This window comes from Periplaneta americana, chromosome 6 (genome assembly GCF_040183065.1).
Source record: "Periplaneta americana isolate PAMFEO1 chromosome 6, P.americana_PAMFEO1_priV1, whole genome shotgun sequence".
NCBI classification, from domain to species: Eukaryota; Metazoa; Arthropoda; class Insecta; order Blattodea; family Blattidae; genus Periplaneta; species Periplaneta americana.
In genome coordinates, this window is record NC_091122.1 from 33,112,229 (window position 1) to 33,132,601 (window position 20,373).

General features: G+C 34.8%; 1 protein-coding gene across 1 annotated transcript in view; it reads left to right on the top strand.

Annotated features, from left to right (window-relative positions):
* LOC138701184 (patched domain-containing protein 3-like) overlaps positions 1-20,373 on the top strand; it is a 333,215-nt gene that overhangs the window by 263,146 nt on the left and 49,696 nt on the right. The window contains exon 5 of the mRNA XM_069827813.1: positions 9,864-10,064. Coding sequence (XP_069683914.1) covers positions 9,864-10,064 — 201 coding nt within the window. The remainder of the gene's footprint in view (positions 1-9,863; positions 10,065-20,373) is intronic.

The window sequence follows — 20,373 nt, forward strand, 5'->3', positions numbered from 1 at the left end:
CAGGGACATTCCAACAGAACGATATTTTACGTTCAGTATTCAAAACATGATAGGTTCAAAAACAAAACGGTATTCCATATTTGTAACACTTCCTTTAAATGAAATGGTATCGTTTGTATCGAACGAAAATAATTTCCTAAGGAGCACTTCTATAATAATTCAATATAATTTCGTCGTCATCTAAGATCAAATTTAATGGTGGCTTTTCTTAATTTAAAATCGCTGAACTTACTTCAGTACTCTTAGAGTATAAATCATTTTTCATCAAAATGAAGAACAGTGAATACTGTCCCTATAAGCAAAATGGTGAGTGAAGTTAATTTAAAAGTATGTAGAGTAAGATATGTATTAATATTCTACGTATACAGTGATTAAGAGTATAATGCTACAAAGCATTGTTGTGTATATATATATGTATATATATATGAGTTGTAAGTTATGTTATTTGCAGATTTCGTTTTCTTTGCGTTTACACAACATACGTCAGATTTTTCCAACCCCTTGGAATTAGATTTATTGAATTATTAATGCTCTATTCCACAGCAATTTGCTTCAAAACCACCTTCTTTTGTTTAATGATAAAAGAATTTGAGAGAAATACGATGAACATCTCTCTCTGTCTATATTTTCATTTTCTTCTTCTTGTGATCAACCATGATTAAATTTTTGGTCACTCATTTTATCAAAGAAAAAAAAAAAAGAATTTCGAATACTGTATTAGAAACCAAATTGCTGCACACACGATTTTCCCACATATTTCACGTTGTGGCCATATCTATTTCTCTTATCTTAGATAAATATAAAAATAATACTGTATTAAAAAGACTACAACATAAGAATTCCTACTGCACTTGAAATTTTACAACTACTTGTCTAAACCGTACAATTTGTGTGAATGATGTCAAATATCTTACTTTCTGATATTATAAAAATGCCTCCTATATGCAGTTCCAGAACATGAAACTTTATCTTTATCTAATGAGGAAGAAAGTAATGGTGGAATTTTTAAAAGAGATACAGAACGTACTTTTTCTATTGGTAACAATGAAGAAAGGAATTCACGACGTTTCAAAGATTGGCTTCAACTTCATCTTCAGGTTAACAAAATAGGTGAATTCAGTCAAGTGGATTTAATTGTTTGTAACGATACCCAACTAGTAGGATACCTTTCTCAATCTTCGAAAAATTCATGATTTGCTTCTTTTTCATTATCAGCAATTGAAAGTATAATTAGCACCTCTCCTAAAACTGTATCTTCTTTTTTTTCGGTGCATAGTAAATTACTTTAATTATGTATGCTTATTGAATAAGAGTTCAAGAAAATAATCTATAAACAACTGCTAACATTATGGGAGAAGTGAATTGAGGAATTTGTCTTTGCGATATTACTCTTTTTTCATATAATGACTACAGGAAAGCAATGTAAGTTATTTGAACTTTACATATAAATACTGAATATTCCTTAGGCAAGAGAGTGTAAGCCAGCAGGGATTAATTAAATAATTAACACAGCATTTTAATATGAAAGCCCCTAATTGTCGTTTTTGATATTACTTCCATCTAGCGTCAAAAGTTTCCATTCTATTTAAAAGGCAAAAAAAAAAAAAAAAAAAAAAGTTTAGTAGTCCACGAAGATCTGAACTTGCAACCTCACGAACACTTAGCTAACGCTCTACCACTACGCTAAGAGTACTACTGCAGTCAGAATGGCATTGTAACGAGCAATGGTCATACTCCACTTGAGAACCTGTTATACAGTATATGGTGTTTGTGTTACAATATTGACTGTTTAAACACAATGAACGATCTGTCTGTTTTAAATCTCGTATATGAATTATTTCTAGTGATTAATAGTTGCGTTCCCCATTATAACTACTAGAAGAATATAATAATAATAATAATAATAATAATAATAATAATAATAATAATAGTAATAATGTTTTATTTTCGCTGGCAGAGTTAAGGCCATAAGGCCTTCTCTTCCACTCAACCAGCCTTAATCAATACAATACATATTGAAATTACGAATATTTACATTACACTTAAAAGGCTCTCCAGCAATATTCTTCAGTTAAGTTAACGAGTAGTAGACTACATATTTATTTAAATTCAGATAAACCTATAAGGTAAAGTACTAACTTAATTTATGAGCTAATTTAATTCAATCAATTATAATTAATTTGAGGTTTGAGATAGCTAGTAAAGTGATGGAAATTAATTTAATATAAGCTTACTAGAACATGTTACAGGGAGAAAAAAAATATATATTTATTTATATAAATCTAAAATATATACGGCATCTTTTGAACAAAGCTGTCTCGAGCGCTCACGGAAATAATCGATTCGAACTTAGTCTCTCAGATGCCGGCCAGTTTCATTTTGACCAAGTGCACGAAGACCACAAATTTCTCACGATCTTTCAGAGATCAAACCCGGGTCGACTCTATTGTGAAATCATCAGCTGACTCATCTAATTTTGTCCCCACCTGATATTTAATGAGCTACATTATAATTGATCTAGATATAAAGATAACTGTTGTTGGAGTTGCTTAATTGAATCATTGCAGATATGCAGAAAGCACTTTCACTTGGATGAATTTGTATCTTCATAACCCACACAGAAGTTGAGTAGTTCTGTAATACTAGCAACGCCTGAAGCACGAGCCGCAGGATATATTGCGAAATAAATGTCTGTACTTTGCAAAAATTAATAACGCCTTAGTCAGGATGACTTGACCTAGGACCTTATGAACGCTAAACACACGTACCAAGTTATGTTCTGCATTCTTCGCGGTTTAATGGAGAGTGTGCAACAAGTAGGAGTATAAAAGGTTATAAGTCACTGCTTGTGCAGTTCATCTGTAACGCCAGTTGTGTCACGTGGAGCGAGATCAGCAAATTAATATTTCAGTGGCGCATGGCGTCTGGAAAGGGATGGGCAATCTGCCATCTTCCACACTCCAGTCATGAGCCGTGATAATTATCTCTGATATGGAAAATAAAATATAAAACCAAAAGCTTATTTTTGGGAGATAAGTTTATGGGTTCAAACCTCGATGCTGACAACCGACTATCTGATTATTTCAGCAACATCTTCTCAGCTTACCACTGAACGAGATCTTTCTTAATTGCTCTTAGCAGAATTTTTTACATGATCTCAGAACTGCTTTGCACTTTGTAAGTGCTTTCAGCAGCGTTTTCAAGATTAAATTCTAACTTCATGGCAGTAATCGTGCGTAAAGCGTTTCAGTTTCTGTGCACCGTCCACAAGCACTTATTTGGGGGAGGGGGGGAACCTACAAAGTAGGACTTGTTTTAGGTACCAAACACGTACGGTCAGAAGACCCGTGCATTGGATTTTAGAGAAAACTATGATAATGTAAAAGTCTGTATGTATAATATTACTCAATAAATCCATCTAACTATTTGTACCAGAAGACACGCTTTTGGGGTCACTAATTTTGATCATTATATTTCGGATGGAAATTAATTACCGTATTTGCCCAAAAATAAGCCGCACTTTTATCCAAATTTATAACTGTGAAAAGTTACGATGCGGCTTATATTCGCGAACCTAGCATCTACATCATTCATTCATTCATAATGTTCTGCCCAAGAGCAGGTCTTTCACTGCAAACCCTGTATCCTCCAGTTCTTTCCTATTTTCTGCCTTCCTCTTTGTCTCCTCATATGATCCATATCTTAATGTCATCTATCATTTGATATCTTCCTCATATCGTCGGCTATTTAAAAATTACGAAGTGAAGAGTGAAGTCAGTAATGAAAGCAGTGATGACAGTGAATAGGGCAATGAAAATATTTTAGGTGCATAGCAACATTGTGCCGCTATACCGATGTATTATGTTTGTATTAGAGATTTTCAGTTGCAATTACTGAATTCAATGATTGATACAGTGCCTAACTTATACTTAATATACTTATGGCGTTTAAGAAACCCGGCGGATCATATAAGCCCGCCATTGGTCCCTGTCCTGAGCAAGATTAATTCAATCTTCACAATCATATCCCACCTCCCTCAAATCCATTTTAATATTATCCTCCCATTTACGTCTCGGCCTCCCCAACCTAAGGAAAGAAAATATAATTAAGGGAAATCCTGTGGTTGGTAGGTAGGTAAGTACGTAGATAGGTAGGTAGGTAGGTAGATATACTGTTTCCCAAATACTAGACAGGTATGTGAAAAAAAATTGTTGCCGGTAATTTTCACCCTCTCAATCTCTCTTCTTGTCTTTCTTCTTTTTCCCCGTCGGATTTTAATGGTGAGCCTTATATCCGGGTTCGGCTTATTTTCGGACCATACGGTATATAAAACCAACTGCACTTACTTACAAACAGCTTTTAAAGAATCTGGAGGTTCATTGCCGCTCTCTCATAAGCCCACCATCGGCCCCTATCCTGAGTAAGATTAATCTAGTACCTACCATCAAATCCTTTATTATATTATCTTCCCATCCGCTTCTTGGCCTCCCCAAAGATCTCTTTCCCTCAAATCTTCCAACACTCTATATGCATCTGAATTCACCCATACGTGCTACATGCACTGCCCATCTCAAACATCTGGATTTAATGTTCCTAATTTTATCTTAAAAGTATTTATTACAGTCACTGACTTCACAGCATATGTTTAAGGTGCTACACCTTTACATTACATGTTTAAAGGACGTATGAAGGTTTCGTTGGTCTACGCCAACATCATCAGATACGAAGTACATTTTAGCAACATCAGTGAAGTCAGTGACCGTAATAAATACTTTTAAGATACAATATAGACTTCTCAGAAAATTAAAAATGAATTGCAAAATGTTCCTAATTATTTCAGGTGAAGAATACAATGTGTGCAGTTCTGCATTGTGTAACTTTCTTCATTATCCTGTAACTTCATCCCTCTTAGCCCCAAATATTTTCCTAAGCACCTTATTCTAGAAAACCATTAGCCTCTGTTCCTCCATCAAAGTGAGAGTCCAAGTTTTCCAATCATACAGAACAACCGGTAATATAACTGTTTTATAAATTTTATTCTATCTTTCAGCTGTTTTGAAAGCAGACTGGGTGACAAAAGTTTCTCAACCGAATAATAGCAACCATTTCCCACATTTATTCTACGTTTAATTTCCTCTCGAGTGGCATTTACGTATGTTACTGTTGCTCCAAGATGTCTGAATTTGTGAACCTTTTCAAAAGCATAAATTTCCATTTCGTACTACAATATATATATATATATATATATATATATATATATATATATATTACTATTTTCAATCACCAGGTATCTCGATCTTCCACAAACCGTACAGTACATCCCTCTTCTCTATTTCGTCATTTATGCCGTTCTGCCACGTTTCTTTCTTACAGGAGTTTTCCAATCAACATTTTCTTCAGAAGTATCGTAGTGGGCATTCTTTGAATATGAACATACCTAATTAAATATTTTGGCATTAATAATAATACTAATAATAATAATAATAATAATAATAATAATAATAGTAATAATAATAATAACTTAATAATAATTGCACAAAGACGCATAGACAAACTGCATGCCAAAAATCAATTTGTCGCTGTCAGGAGGGATAAACATATGTGTATTTGTTTATGTAAAAACCTCGAATTTTATTTTCAAACGTCACAAAACTCTCTGTATGCATTTAATGGTATGATATGAATGGAATAATGGGAATAATAATAATAATAATAATAATAATAATAATAATAATAATAATAATAATAATAATAATAATAATAACTTAATAATAATTGCACAAAGACGCATAGGCAAACTGCATGCCAAAAATCAATTTGTCGCTGTCAGGAGGGATAAACACATGTGTATTTGTTTATGTAAAAACCTCGAATTTTATTTTCAAACGTCACAAAACTCTCTGTATGCATTTAATGGTATGATATGAATGGAATAATGGGAATGATAATAATAATAATAATAATAATAATAATAATAATAATAATAATAATAATAATAACTTAATAATAATTGCACATTGACGCATAGACAAACTGCATGCCAAAAATCAATTTGTCGCTGTCAGGAGGGATAAACACATGTGTATTTGTTTATGTAAAAACCTCGAATTTTATTTTCAAACGTCACAAAACTCTCTGTATGCATTTAATGGTATGATATAAATGGAATAATGGGAATAATAATAATAATAATAATAATAATAATAATAATAATAATAAATAGAATAATATACAATAATTATATCACTTCAATAATTATTGAAATAAAATTCGAGAAAGATTTTTGGCCGCATTCTGGAAAATGATTTCTGGAGAATTCTAAAGAAAATAGCCAATTAAGAATTCCCCATAAATATCCATATAGAGTGGCTATGATGAAAAGCCGAGGACTATTTTTTGCTTGGTCTTATCCTATTTGTGATTGTACAAGTCTTCTCCGAAAATGTTTGAGAATTATTCAAGCTGTAGAAGACCATTAATTGGGCCGCAACTCCAATGGAAGAACCATTAAGAAGCAGCTGAAAACAGAAGTTTCTAGAGAGTTTTAGGGAATGAGATCAAAACCAGTTTCTGGTTTGAGTGGTCATAAACGAATGAATTAAAAAAACAATAAGTGTTTTGTGGGACACACTGTATAATATGTATTCTGGATAAGTAAAAGTACAATAACATTATTATTATTATTATTAATATTATTACTATTATCATTATTATTACTATAGATTTTATGTCAGTAACTACCTATTAATCTGATTGTTAATAAGACGACTTCTGACGTGGAAAGAGTGTTGACAAGATGGACTGACTAACCATCACTTTCGCACATTTTTAAGTAAACTAGGACAATGTCTGGCGAGGGACGATAACTTTCTCACACGACGTCCGTCTGTCATAGCAATCCGGATTCCTCACGCCATAAAGTGGACGTCGTCTCGAAAGTGTGGCACTTGTTCCACGAACACTTGTGCCTACAAGAGACCACCAATTAGTCGACAATCAAATTTCAGAATTCACAACTTGCATTTTTATTCCTACGCCTCAGTTACCTTATTCATTAAGATGTTTTCAAGCTACAGAAGTACTTAAGAATCGTTGCGACTAAACTGGAATAATTAAGAATGAAAGTGTGATACGTCACTCAATATATTCACGGTACTAGAAACTAAAGTACTTGGTAAAAGTGTTCTACATAAGTTTTTATCCTCACAAACATCACAGGATGTACGAATAATTGCGAAATTGACATCTTTATCATAATATCTTCATCATTATTACAATTATAATCATCTACCTTCAATAATTCTTTTGTTGTTTGGATAGCTTGGTGTCTGTAAGGTCTCTCGTTTTAAACAACATAGTACAAAAACAACAAAAGGCACACATATCCAGTTTCCAATGGCCGGAAATAAATCTCCACTTCTCCATCATAAATCGAACCTAGATCCATTACATTTGTAGCTATAAACGCTACTATTTATGCTACCTCGTAGGATATGGTTACAAGATAATTCTTTAAAACATAACCCTTTCATCCAATAACCAAAAATGTATTTAAAAATAGGCTTAAGGACTTTACTAATAGACGGTAGTATATTATACACACTATTTAAAGGATGTAATTGATATTTTGTTATTTGAAGTGTTGTATCAGTGAAGAAGTGTGTTGTGTCAGTGGAGTGTGTTGTGTAAGTGAAGTGTGTTTGTGTCACTGAAGTTTTATAGTTTATAGTGGCAGTGCAAAGTATTTGAACACTGAAATGTTTTTGAAGTGTTTGTGAAATCCGGATAGAATCAGTGAAATGTGTCTTAGTTCCAGTGCAGTGAGTGAGTTGACAGCGAAATAAGTGTAGTGCTATAAAAGATACTTGTGCAGGTATGAACATATCATACTCGTGTGTTTTAGTTCGAACTTAGGGTTAAGTTACAAATTAGATTTACTTTAAATGTTATTTTAAGTGCTCGTGCTTCATTTAATTTAGGATGTTCATTATTATTATTATTATTATTATTATTATTATTATTATTATTATTATTATTATTATTAATTATTAATTATTAGTATTAATTATTATTAGTAGTATTTTATTAGTTGTGTTTATTGTCAATTCTCATTGTTGAGTGTAATTAGTTACCACTGCCACCGGGTATTTACCCTTTTGCAGTGTGAATAAAAATACATACATAATAAAAACCTGTATGGTTTCAGACAATACATTTCACGTAATGTTCATAAATGTGTGTTGCTAAGGTGAAAGATGAGCTCGTCTTTTGGTTGTAGGATGAAAACACTGTTAACTTAGGGTAATTTCCTAAATTTAATTGTTTCGAAAAATTGTGGCTGAATACTCCATAGGCAATCATATTTGCGATAATCTTCAATAAAGCTAATCGAACTTTTCGCCATTTTCAGCTCAAAAGGTCACCATCATCAAACAAAAGAATTTTCGGTTTATTCACGGCCACCTAAAACTATCAGCTGCTCGCTACATGCTACTGTTGAACGAAATACACTCAAGATACCCACCTGCGATGGGTAGCTTTCAATTGCCGCATGCGCTTTCATTTTTAGTGGAAAAAAGCATGCACAATTGAATACGTTTCGTTCACTCTTGCATGCATTGCTTGAATGCTTAAAGTTGAAAAAAAATAAGTTGAACCGTGTAGATGCCCCTTAAGGGAGCAACTGTAAAATGTACGTATTTTGAAAAAGAGAATTACAGTACGATTATTTAGTCCTGACAGTCGCCGGAGATGTGCGCGTGGGACAGGTGAGTCCATTTAGTTACGCCAAGGGGTGTTTGGTTTATTCACTCGCTTGCCTTTACCGACTGCTCGCCCTTATCACAGTACAAGAAGAATCAGTAGGGACAACTCTTGTCGGCACCTTTGATGTTGTTGGTACTAAATTCAAGCTCAATAAGGTCTAGTTCTCAATTAATCCAACTATGTCGCTAGTATCAAACCACTATCAAAATATTAGTAAAATATTTATTTATTTATTTATTTATTTACTTATTTATTTATTTATTTATTTATTTATTTATTTATTTATTTATTTATTTTATTGGTCAATAATACGAATAATCTTGTATGTATATTATCTATCATTAGTATTATATCGCTAGGAAGTCAAAATATTTATATCCATTGTTGACGTTTATGTTCGCACTTCAACGCAACGGACGTCATTATGCATTATGTTGTACTTGGATCAATTTTACCAACATAAACCTCAAACAGTAACTTGAACGTTAGCGTCAATTAGTGAATATTTTCATGATGATTGCATACGGAAGTAATTATTATTATGGTTATATTGCCATTCCTTTGCTTCATGTCTTTAAAATTATTAAAAGATGAATAATGAATGTTTTCAGTTAATATTAAATTATGGCAGCCCTGTCGTAGATGGAGATCCATCTGGTGGAGGTTCCAGATAATGCACCCGGTTTCGTGACATGCGCACTCAGAATTTGTTCCCACAAAATGGCTTAGGTGTCTTTACTGTATGTTCTCTATACTGTGCCCGTAACTCTCCTCACTCCTCCGATTACTTCCTCTCTTTCGCGTCACTGAGCTGTCAGGACTAAATAATCGATCTGTACTATGTAATAAAACTAATTTGTCCGCCACAAATCTCTCAAGATCGGCTGGGAATCAAATTTCCATCACTTTTATTAGATCTGTCGTTTGAGCTACGGTACTAGGTCTGCATTTTCAAGACAAGTAGGCTGAGTACCACTCACAACTCAGCACGTTCTTATAAGAAATATTTTCTCCATGTGACACACTTCGACATTGTTAAGAATGGAGGTTACGTTCGAAATATTTCTGCCGTATGACACTTTGTGTTATATTTTCAGGTATTGGAATCGACGACACGTTTGTCATGCTGGGGGCCTGGAGGAGGACGTCGATTCAACTGCCGGTGCCGGAGCGGATGGGACGGATGCTGAGCGAGGCAGCCGTGTCCATCACCATCACCTCCGTCACAGACATGATCAGCTTCTGGATAGGCGTCATAAGCCCCTTCCAATCCGTCCGCATTTTCTGCATCTATTCCGGTAAGTGTAAAGTGTCCTATAATAGTCCATCCAACCTAAGACTCGCTCTCAATACAAATAAGTACAGGGCCATCATTTTATTTTTACTTCAGTTTTTATTGTACCTGAGCTTTTTAATGTACTTCACTCCCACCCCTTCTACTAGTAAACTTCCAATCGTTCTCCACACAGAACCGAGGCCGCGTGTGCAGTACTGAGTTAGTGAGTATAGTACGTTCCAGAAATATGTTCGCGTTTTCTAGTGACGAAAGAGCTTTCAATATTGAATCATACTTTCGCACAGGTACTGTCGTCCGTTTGCCTACGTCGCATCCCGGTTTCCCCCACCTGCTTCTGTTCGCCCCTCTGTAAAGTCTAGTAGTTGGGCTGTCTTAGCTCTTTTCTGAAAACATTAATTTGTGTTAGGAATTGGACGTCTACGTAATATTATACAATTGTTTAAAATAACATAAATAGAAGGGCCTCGTTAAGTAATTAACTGCCACGTGATTCCCCCCCCCCTTTCTACGACCCTGCGACAAAACCACTTGAACGGACAGTATATAGCATTTCTGAGTAATTTTATCTTTTCGGATCGGGCAGAAGTGAAGATTAAATTTACAGTACATAAGGAACTCTTTTACAGAGTAGGTACAGAATTATTTCAACATGAGTTACTCGTACGAAGGACGAAACTGGTAATTGGAATTAGGTACAATAGTCTATAGTGCGATAATATGCACAAAAGAACTGAAGCCTGTATCGAAATGAACGGCCACCACTTTCAAAAATGTGTTTAAATATCTATATTATGATTATTTTTCAATTTAACTTCATTCTCTATATTGTACGCTAATGTGCTGTAACACTACAATATAGGCCTACATTGCATAATGAATACGTCCGAATCGATAGCTCAATTCGTGAGTAAAAACACTAGGCGTTAATACAGTACTGTATTTTGATTAAACAAAAATCTTATGAAAATTATCAAACTCAAAATTGCGACATTTCCTAGTTTACATAAATGGATGAGCTACTTTTCTTTCCTCCTATACCTAATAAAGTGATTTGTATTTTACACCAGTATCAGCGAACTCCAGTCTTGGAAGGGGGAGCAAGCGGTGTTTCCGGTTCTAGACCTTTAATCCAAAGATATAGCCAGGTTAATATTAAAAGTGTTATTAAAAATAAAATGATGTCCCTGTATATTTCCAACCACGTGTTTGACTAATCCTACTCCAACCGGAAGTTGCAGCTTATTGATTTCAAACTTTTTTTTTCGCATTTAAATGTCTCCGTTCACGACAAATTGGCAACATTTATATTAAACAAAATATATTTTTTAGTAGGTTATTTTACGACCTTTATCAACATCTTAGGTTATTTAGCGTCTGAATGAGATGAAGGTGATAATGCCGGTGAAATGAGTCCGGGGTCCAGCATCGAAAGTTACCCAGCATTTGCTCATATTGGGTTGAGGGAAAACCCCGGAAAAAACCTCAACCTGGTAACTTGCCTCAGGAAGAGGAAAAGGAATTGCTTGGGTCATTGGGTGAGAAGAAACTCTCTACTGAAGGATGCACTGGAAGTAATGATGAACGGGAGAAGAGTTCGGGGTAGAAGAAGATATCAGATGATAGACAACATTAAGATATATGTATCATATGAGGAGACTAAGAGGAATGCAGAAAACAGGAAAGATTGGAGAAAGCTGGGTTTGCAGTGAAAGACCTGACCTTAGGCAGAACAATGAATGAATGAATGAATGAATGAATGAATGGGCTCAATTTTACTTTCTTCTCGTATTTCAAATGCTGTAACAATGAAAATTAATTGCACATTTTTTCATCTTGTACACTACATGAAACTTAAATAATTTCTATATTAGTTATGTCCTTGGATAAAAAATAGAAATAATGCAAGAATAAATAGCATATTAAATTATGTCTTTGGTTCGAAAACAAAAATAATACAAGAATAATAACCGAGAGTACGTACTTACTTACTGGCTTTTAAGGAACCCGGAGGTTCATTGCCGCCCTCACATAAGCCCGCCATTGGTCCCTATCCTGAGCAAGATTAATCCATTCTCTATCATCATATCCCACCTCCCTCAAATCCATTTTAATATTATCTTCCCAGCTACGTCTCGGCCTCCCTAAAGGGCTTTTTCCCTGGATTCGCCCATACGTGCTACATGCCCTGCCCATTTCTAATAACCGAGAGTAACGAAATTAAACGATTTATATTCGTTCTGTAACAAATTTTTTCCACACATCACTTTTGAGGTCTAATGGCTTGCTTAATTTGTATTCATGATTTAAAAATTTATTCCCCAAAACCTGTCTATAGTTTCCTCATCACTGTTTACTAGAACATCGAGCATCGCTCGCTCTAAATTTAGTGGCGGGCGCTGAAGCTTCGTACACTCGCAGCATCTAGCGGTTTAATAGCCAACTACATGATCGCTTTATCACTCTCGAACGAAATTAGTAAATACAGGATTCTAGTCACTGAGTCCATTACTCAATTTCATAAAATGCAAAGTGGATCCCGGAGTCGTTCTTCAAGTTACTGTGAGATGCCAATCTCGTTCGCCGGTTTGATTTGTACGCGGACGCTTTCATTCGGAAATCTCACTTGACTTTCTAGGATTAGTCCAAAAACGAAAATATATTTGTTTTCCCAGTCCATAGTAGAGACCAGAATTTTAGGTGCTAAAAGTTAATATTGTTCCTCGCTATAGTTTATAAATATAAAAGCCATGCCCCCACTTCTTTGATATGTCATTCAGTATTTTCCCTTCGATACCGCTAAATGTCTCTAATCCTCTTAACCACCACTTACAAACTAGCGCACGGTACAAGATCATTGCCATACTTCCAGTTCTTTGAAATGTCATTCTTGTCATTCAGTACTTTCCCTTTGGTACCGTTAAAGGTCTTTAATCCTCTTAACCCCACTTACAAATTAGCGCACGGTTTACAAGATCCTTCTGACTCTGTTGTCTATTATTACATATCGGACTCTTGTGAACTAAGCTGAAAACTCTCCTCACGGGCACCACTTCTATTCATCTACACTCAATGTCATTCTTAACTTTTAGCACCTTAAATTCCGGGCTCTATTTATAAGTCCCTAACAAAGTCAAACACAATAAAAATATAATTTTTACATACAAATTTTATATAACTACACATGATTATAGCCAGCTTGGCAATTGATACAACTGAAGTTAGATCAGAGTTTATAGACTAATAGTAAAATCATACGAGTAGGTATGTATGTTTGCCACTATTAATGGATACAAGGTGAACGACTAAGAAAGAAGAAATGTTCAGTTAAAAATGATTGTACAATAATTCTTTTTATTCTCATTAGCCAATATACACGAGGGAGAGTAAAAAAGTAACCTTAATAATTGTTTTATTAATTGAGCAACAGTAAAACATAAAAATGACACGAGAGGAAATTACACGTAGAATAAATAAGGGAATTGCTTGCTAGTATTGGCTTGAGAAACTTTTCAATCCAATCTGCTTTAAAAAAAACTGAAAGTTAGAATTTACAAAACACTTCGTCACTTTTCAACATAGTCCCCAGTATGTTCAATGCAAGTGTTCCTGTTATACTATGTTGAAAAGTGATGAAGTGTTTGTAGTCTTATTGTACATATTCAATTAATAAAACAATAATTAGCCTATTACGGTTACTTTTTTACTCTCCCTTGTATTAAGTCAGTTCTATATGGAAGAGATGTAAGCCCTATATTAATAATGCGTCAAAACTGATATTTCGACTCTAATTTCCTTTCCATCACTTGTTATTCTAAATAGATTATACTATTGTTAATTAATTCGTGAAACGCGAGCAAATAAAGACACAAACTAAACATAAAATTTCGTATTTATCATCCTTTCACCAGGAAAAGTTTTGTCATTCTCATTCAAAGAGAACATCTAAACCTTTCACAAAGCAGCATATGAACAACGGTTTCACTTCAACTGCATTGCTGATCATTTCCTTCTCATCGAATATTGTTTGAAATAATCTCGGAATGAATGATTATTGGTACTTTCACAACTCTTCGTTTCCTCATTGTGATGATTTTTTTTTCTTATAACGCGATATTTCGCTGCTTCGTATTATTGGAACTTAAAACAGTGTCTACCGGAAAATAATACAAGTCTGATACATTTACCGTAACAATCTTTCTAAAAACAAATTATGACAACTGTACAGATTTCGTAAATTCGCATTGGTAATTCTTTCGTGCCAGGGAGTAAGAGTGTAAGTCAAAATAGCTAGTTTTCAGAACAGAAGTTTGCAGTTTCCAAGTCAGTGACAACATAAACTCGTGAGGAAACTCAACATATTTTGTGAATGTGATTTATTTGCATGATTTTAAATTATACTTATTGCTAAATGACTTGTATTGTTATAGCAAAGAAAAAAATTTAAAGAGAAAAAAATGGCGTCGTGAAATGAGAAAAACGCTAAGAAAATAACCTCCCAAGATAAGGCTCTGTTACATAATTCAGTGCATTGATAGACATACTTTTCACCAATAAGTAGGTCTGTACAATGTCAGTATTTACCATTGAAAACAATTTGGACCACAAAACACAGCAAAAGAAATCTTTTTTTTTTTTTTTTTTTACAAAGGAAATCGCATAGTGTATTCACTCACAAATTCAAAGCTATAGATCTCATAACTCTTAAAATAATTTATAAAAAATCCGCTCACGTCACTGCAAGAGCGCAGTAAACAAAATCTATGTTATAGTACATCTTCTGCCATTTGTACTATACCATCAACGTTCATTTATAGCTGGTATAATTTCGCGGTAAATTAAAATATATATATATATATCACGAAATAAGCCAGGTCACGAAATTAGTCGAATTTGTGGCACGTAAGAATTAGACTTCTGGTTCTTCTTATAATTAGAGACAAGATTTACATGTAAATGCGTGTTTTTATATAAGCTTGCTACAGTTCTCAACTTTGTAAATGTCCATTTCATGGCTTAATGATTGGAAATATGTATATCTTTTCCGTGCATATTTGCATGTTTTCGCCTTTTTAGTGGTAAATTCATGCATAATGTTTTTTTTTTTTAAGTTTAATAATGCACATTTTGAGGTTTATGCTGTATATTACGTCCATTTTTATAGTTTCATTGCATATTTCACATTAAATCGCTTGATACTGCGTTTTATAAATGTTGCCTCATAGAGTTTGGTATTTCTGAGCTTACAATATTTGAGTATATGTACTGAAAAATATAAGTGAAATGCTAACGGTTTGCAGGGTTTCTACCTGAGGACTTTGAACCTTACCAGCTAATCCTCTCATTGTATTGTCACACTGGAATTCCATACTTCTGTCCTATACAAGTCTTACCCTGAGGCTAAAATTATTATCAGAAGAATGCCTCTTCTGCTCCCTCCCATGCTTTATAGTTTGGCGACAATAGCACTAATATGCTTCCTCTAACATGCCTTTACTTTGAAAAGGTAGACAGATAGAAGGTCTGTAGTAGGCTCATGTACAAGTGTTTTGTGAATTAGCTACTGTATTTATGTTCTGTGGTGATCTGTGAAGTGTTGGAATGCCCCCGATTAAATGTTCGAGAAGAGATCTTGTGGCACAGTGGATCAAGGGAAAAGAATACCTTAGAAATTTGAAAAGACTGTTAGTAGTACAGTGCGCCATTCGAAAATGAAATGTAAGCTTCAATTTTGATAGTGCATATTTTCTGTATTTTTTTTTTTTCCTTCATTGTGCATATTTGGCCATTTGCTAGTGCATAGAAGCATGCATATTTTACGATTTGATAGCGCATGAAAATCCTGTCTCTACTTATAACTTTTCCATCTGCAAAAAAGTTCACAAATGAATCAATTTTATTATATTTTAATCACAAGCTTGCCCTGAATTGTTAGTAAATAAATAAACTATTCGGATTTTAAAAGCCGTCAAATTTATTATGAGCAGCATAATAGTATTTGAAATATTGCCCAGACGAGTACTATTTAGAGGACAAAGAAAATAAGAAAAACCAATATTAGCCTATATAGTATTCTAAGGCTAATATTAGGTTATATTGTCGAGAGTTTGCTAGATAAAAGCCTTACAACAACGCTTGCACATTTAAAATCATTAGAAAGATCATGAAATTATAAAGGATTACAATGATGGCAGTATGGAATAGGGAATACTCCCACGTTCTTCATCTAAGGAAAATTACACTAGAATTCGAACACGGGCCTCCGGCATAGAAAGCCGACGAAAACATTATCTGTCAAATATATTATACTCAATTCCTACATGACTGCAAGGATGCTACAAAAAGCGGGGATACCAAAGCAATGCAGTCGTTGAACACATTAGGGTTTTACCCGTACTGATGCAGGGAAAGCATGTACAAGTTATGAACGGACGATTGAAAGCTTTCAGCTATTAGCTGCTCTCATTTAGAAGCACGACACTGATGTTTTACTTGACATGTGTGCAGTATTGTGACAGTCACCACGTCGTAGACCATTCACTTTTCATTGCAAGTTCAGTTCAATAAGGTTTTTAATATGTATCTTGAATTGATTCTCACAAGCAAAACGATAAACACAACATAAGTTCATTACATTCGTTTATACAGTAAATATTTTACATTTTTCATTATGCGTTACTCATCAATGATCATGAAAGTGAGATGATAGTGATGTAATGTTATGATGGTGGTAGAAATAATAATAATAATAATAATAATAATAATAATAATAATAATAATTGTGGACCTGAAAAAAGGCATTCGACAGGAATAAATTAGAGAAATCCTAAAGAAAATTGATGTGGATTGGAAGAAAAGGAGGCTATTCAGTAACCTTTATAAGAAACAACGAATCATAATCAGAATAGGGGAATAAATGTCAGAGAAAAGTGGAATAGTGATAAAGGTACGACAAGCATGCCCTTTATCACCTACTCTGTTCAACATCTACTTGGAGGATTTAGTGAAGAACTATTCTCAGAATTTTGGAGGAAGAAGAATAAAGTGCATAAGATTTGATGATGATATGGCGTTGTTAGCAGAAGAGAATATGATATTAACCCTGTAATGGTAACGTGGGGTCCACCAGACCCCACATACCTATTTCCTGGAATAGCTCAGACGAATGGACAGTTTTATTGTTTTTTTTTTGTATACCAACATGTTTTCTTTTTTCAATTCTATTAGTATAAGCATATTGGTTCTATGTAATATTAAAAAATATATTACATTTCTGCCATATTTCAGACTTCAAACTTGAATATAGTAAGGGGATCTAATGACACCTGTAGCGGTCGGCCTTCGTTGGGGCGCCGAAATATGCAGCGGTCGTCTGTCGTCGTCGTTGCTGCCCACGACGCCTTTCCTTGCCCTCGGCTGCCAGCTCCGTCATATATGGAAAGGATCTCAAAGAGGCACGTCGATGTCAATAATTAACTATGTACACTGATTAATTTTGGGCGCCAGCCTCCTCGAGATTACTCCGGTAGAGGATGAGGTCTCAGGTCAGCTGCAAAACGGTCGGGACATGGGGTTTGGGAGACGTGCTCGTAGGTTGAAATGATGTAGGCGCACACCAGAAATTGTTGGTAAGAACTATGAAAACGTTTATTATTATTAAGTGTTCGTATCAGATTAGCAGAAATGCGCGTCCAAGTGTATAATATCTCGCTCTCACTTCCCGCAAGTTGGTAGACTAATTTCTGAGTTCACGTAATTATATATTTTGTACTATAAAACACCAGTAATATAACGGACAGTTGATAACGTGATGAGAGGAAAGAATTCAGACTTATAATAATATTGCAACACACGACTTCTTACTACACCCACTAAAAAATTCTAAGTCCGTAAATTGTTATACTTCCGAGTTAGGTTTGCCGAGAATATGTGGAGTGTGACCTCTCCGAACACTGTCTATCTGCCTTCTGTCTGTCTGCCAAATCTATCCTCTACTTTCAACCACCAAACTTACAATCTCGCCCTCCTATCTATATATCACGTGTCTCTATTAAGAATCCTGATTGGCCATGATTACACTTACGTCACTTAAGACGCGTTCTTCAAAAATTGTTCGTTAACTAGAACATCCCCTTACTTCCGGGGTTCTGACAATTCTCTGACATATACCAGATCATCTCTTTTGGAACCTGGCTTGGCGTCATCTTACTGACCACCCGCAGGCAAAGTCCATACATTCCCTCATCAGTCAACTCCACGCCTGGACACATGTTTCCTGTCCGCCTAGCTTCCTTTCGGCCTTCCTGTCCACCTGTTACTTCCGTCTCAGATTTTGAAACTAACTTACACGTCCGCGCATCCTATCCATATAAGAATATTAACACGAAATACTAATCTAATGAAAATCTCCTCATCCTATACGAGGAACCGTCTCACACCCCACGTTACCATTTATGTTACGAAATTTCATGTTATCATTCCAGGGTTAAGGGATATGCTACTGAAGCTAAATGACAGCTGTGAGCAATATGGGATGAAGATAAATGCAAAAAGACGAAGACCATGATCATAGGAAGAAAAGTAAAGAAGGTAAACTTGAGAATTCTAAATGAGGGAGTAGAGCAAGTGGACAGCTTCAAATACTTGGGGTGTACTATAAGCAGTAACATGAACTGCTGCCAAGAAGTCAAAAGGAGGACAGCAATGAAAAATAAAGCTTTCAATAGAAAAAGGTGCAACTTCTGCGGACCTCTGAAAAAAGAACTAAGGAAGAGACTATGACGTGCTTTGTGTGGAGTGTGGCATTTTAGTGGGAGTAAACCTTGGCATTGCGACAAAGTGAAAAGAAACTACTAGAAGGATTTGAAATGTGGATATGGAGGAAAATGGTGCGTGTGAAATGGACAGACAGAATAAGAAACGAAGCTGTGTTGGAAAGAGGGGATGAAGAATGGATAATGCTGGAACTGATCAGGGAGAGAAAAAGGAATTGACTGTGACACTGAGTAAGAAGAAATTGCCTACTGAAGGGTGCACCGGAAGGAATGGTAAACGGGGAAAAAAGTTCGGGTCAGAAGAAGACACAAACACAACAGGATTTAAGTCACAGTCGCATTAGTCGCATTTTGCTATTCGTCTTCTAAAAATGCAACAAACTTTCAATGTAAATGTCCAAAAATGCGACAACCACATTGGACTTCAGAAACGAAGATGGTAAAGGAGAAAATGAAACCAGAGATGAGTACGAACTAATCAATTCTGCAGAATCTGAATTGAAATGAATGCTAATGAAATGGGTAACGTCCAAAAAGAAACTGAGCAATAGTTGTTCAAGAATGGATTTCAAAGAATTGGTACAATTCGTGTAAATTAACAAGTTAAGTGAACAATTTCTTCTAATTGATTTACATAATTCCATCGCATACTGTAAATTGTGAGCGAGGATTTAGTTGCATGAATCTTGTAAAAACTGTAATTAGAAACCGCCTTTCAGTAAAAAGAGTTAGCACTCTGCTAACAATAAATCTTGAAGGGCCTACTCATGAAGAATGTCAATGTTTAGAGTGTCCATAAAATAATATATTTTAATGTGATGTAAAGTCAACAGAAATTGATTCTAAATATACTACCTACGTCTAGTGATTTACTTACATAAGTAGACTATATCTAGAGTGTGGTAAGGTAGATTGAAAGTAATAAAATTGCAAGAAACAAATTACATAACTTTTTGTTTTTCATACCTCATTAATTTTATTTTTCTGTACCTACAATTATTTGAATAATGCAGAAGCTTTTCGCAATTTGCACAAATATAAATTTTCATTTGTGCATTTTTGCGACAATTATTTATTTTCTAGCTTAAATCCTGGTACACAACATTAAGGTATATATATATATATATATCATTACAGGAGAATGGAGAATGATGAAAGTTACACAACACAGAACTGCACGCATTGTATTCTTCACCTGACATAATTAGGAACATTAAATCCAGATGTTTGAGATGGGCAGGGCATGTAGCACGTATGGGCGAATCCAGAAATGCATATAGAGTGTTAGTTGGGAGGCCGGAGGGAAAAAGGCCTTTAGGGAGGCCGAGACGTAGATGGGAAGATAATATTAAAATGGATTTGAGGCAGGTGGAATATGATGATAGAGAATGGATTAATCTTGCTCAGGATAGGGACCAATGGCGGGCTTATGTGAGGGCGGCAATGAACCTCCGGGTTCCTTAAAAGCCAGTAAGTAAGTAAGTAAGTAAGTATACATATATCATATGCAGAGGCTAAGAGGAAGACCGTAAGCTTTAA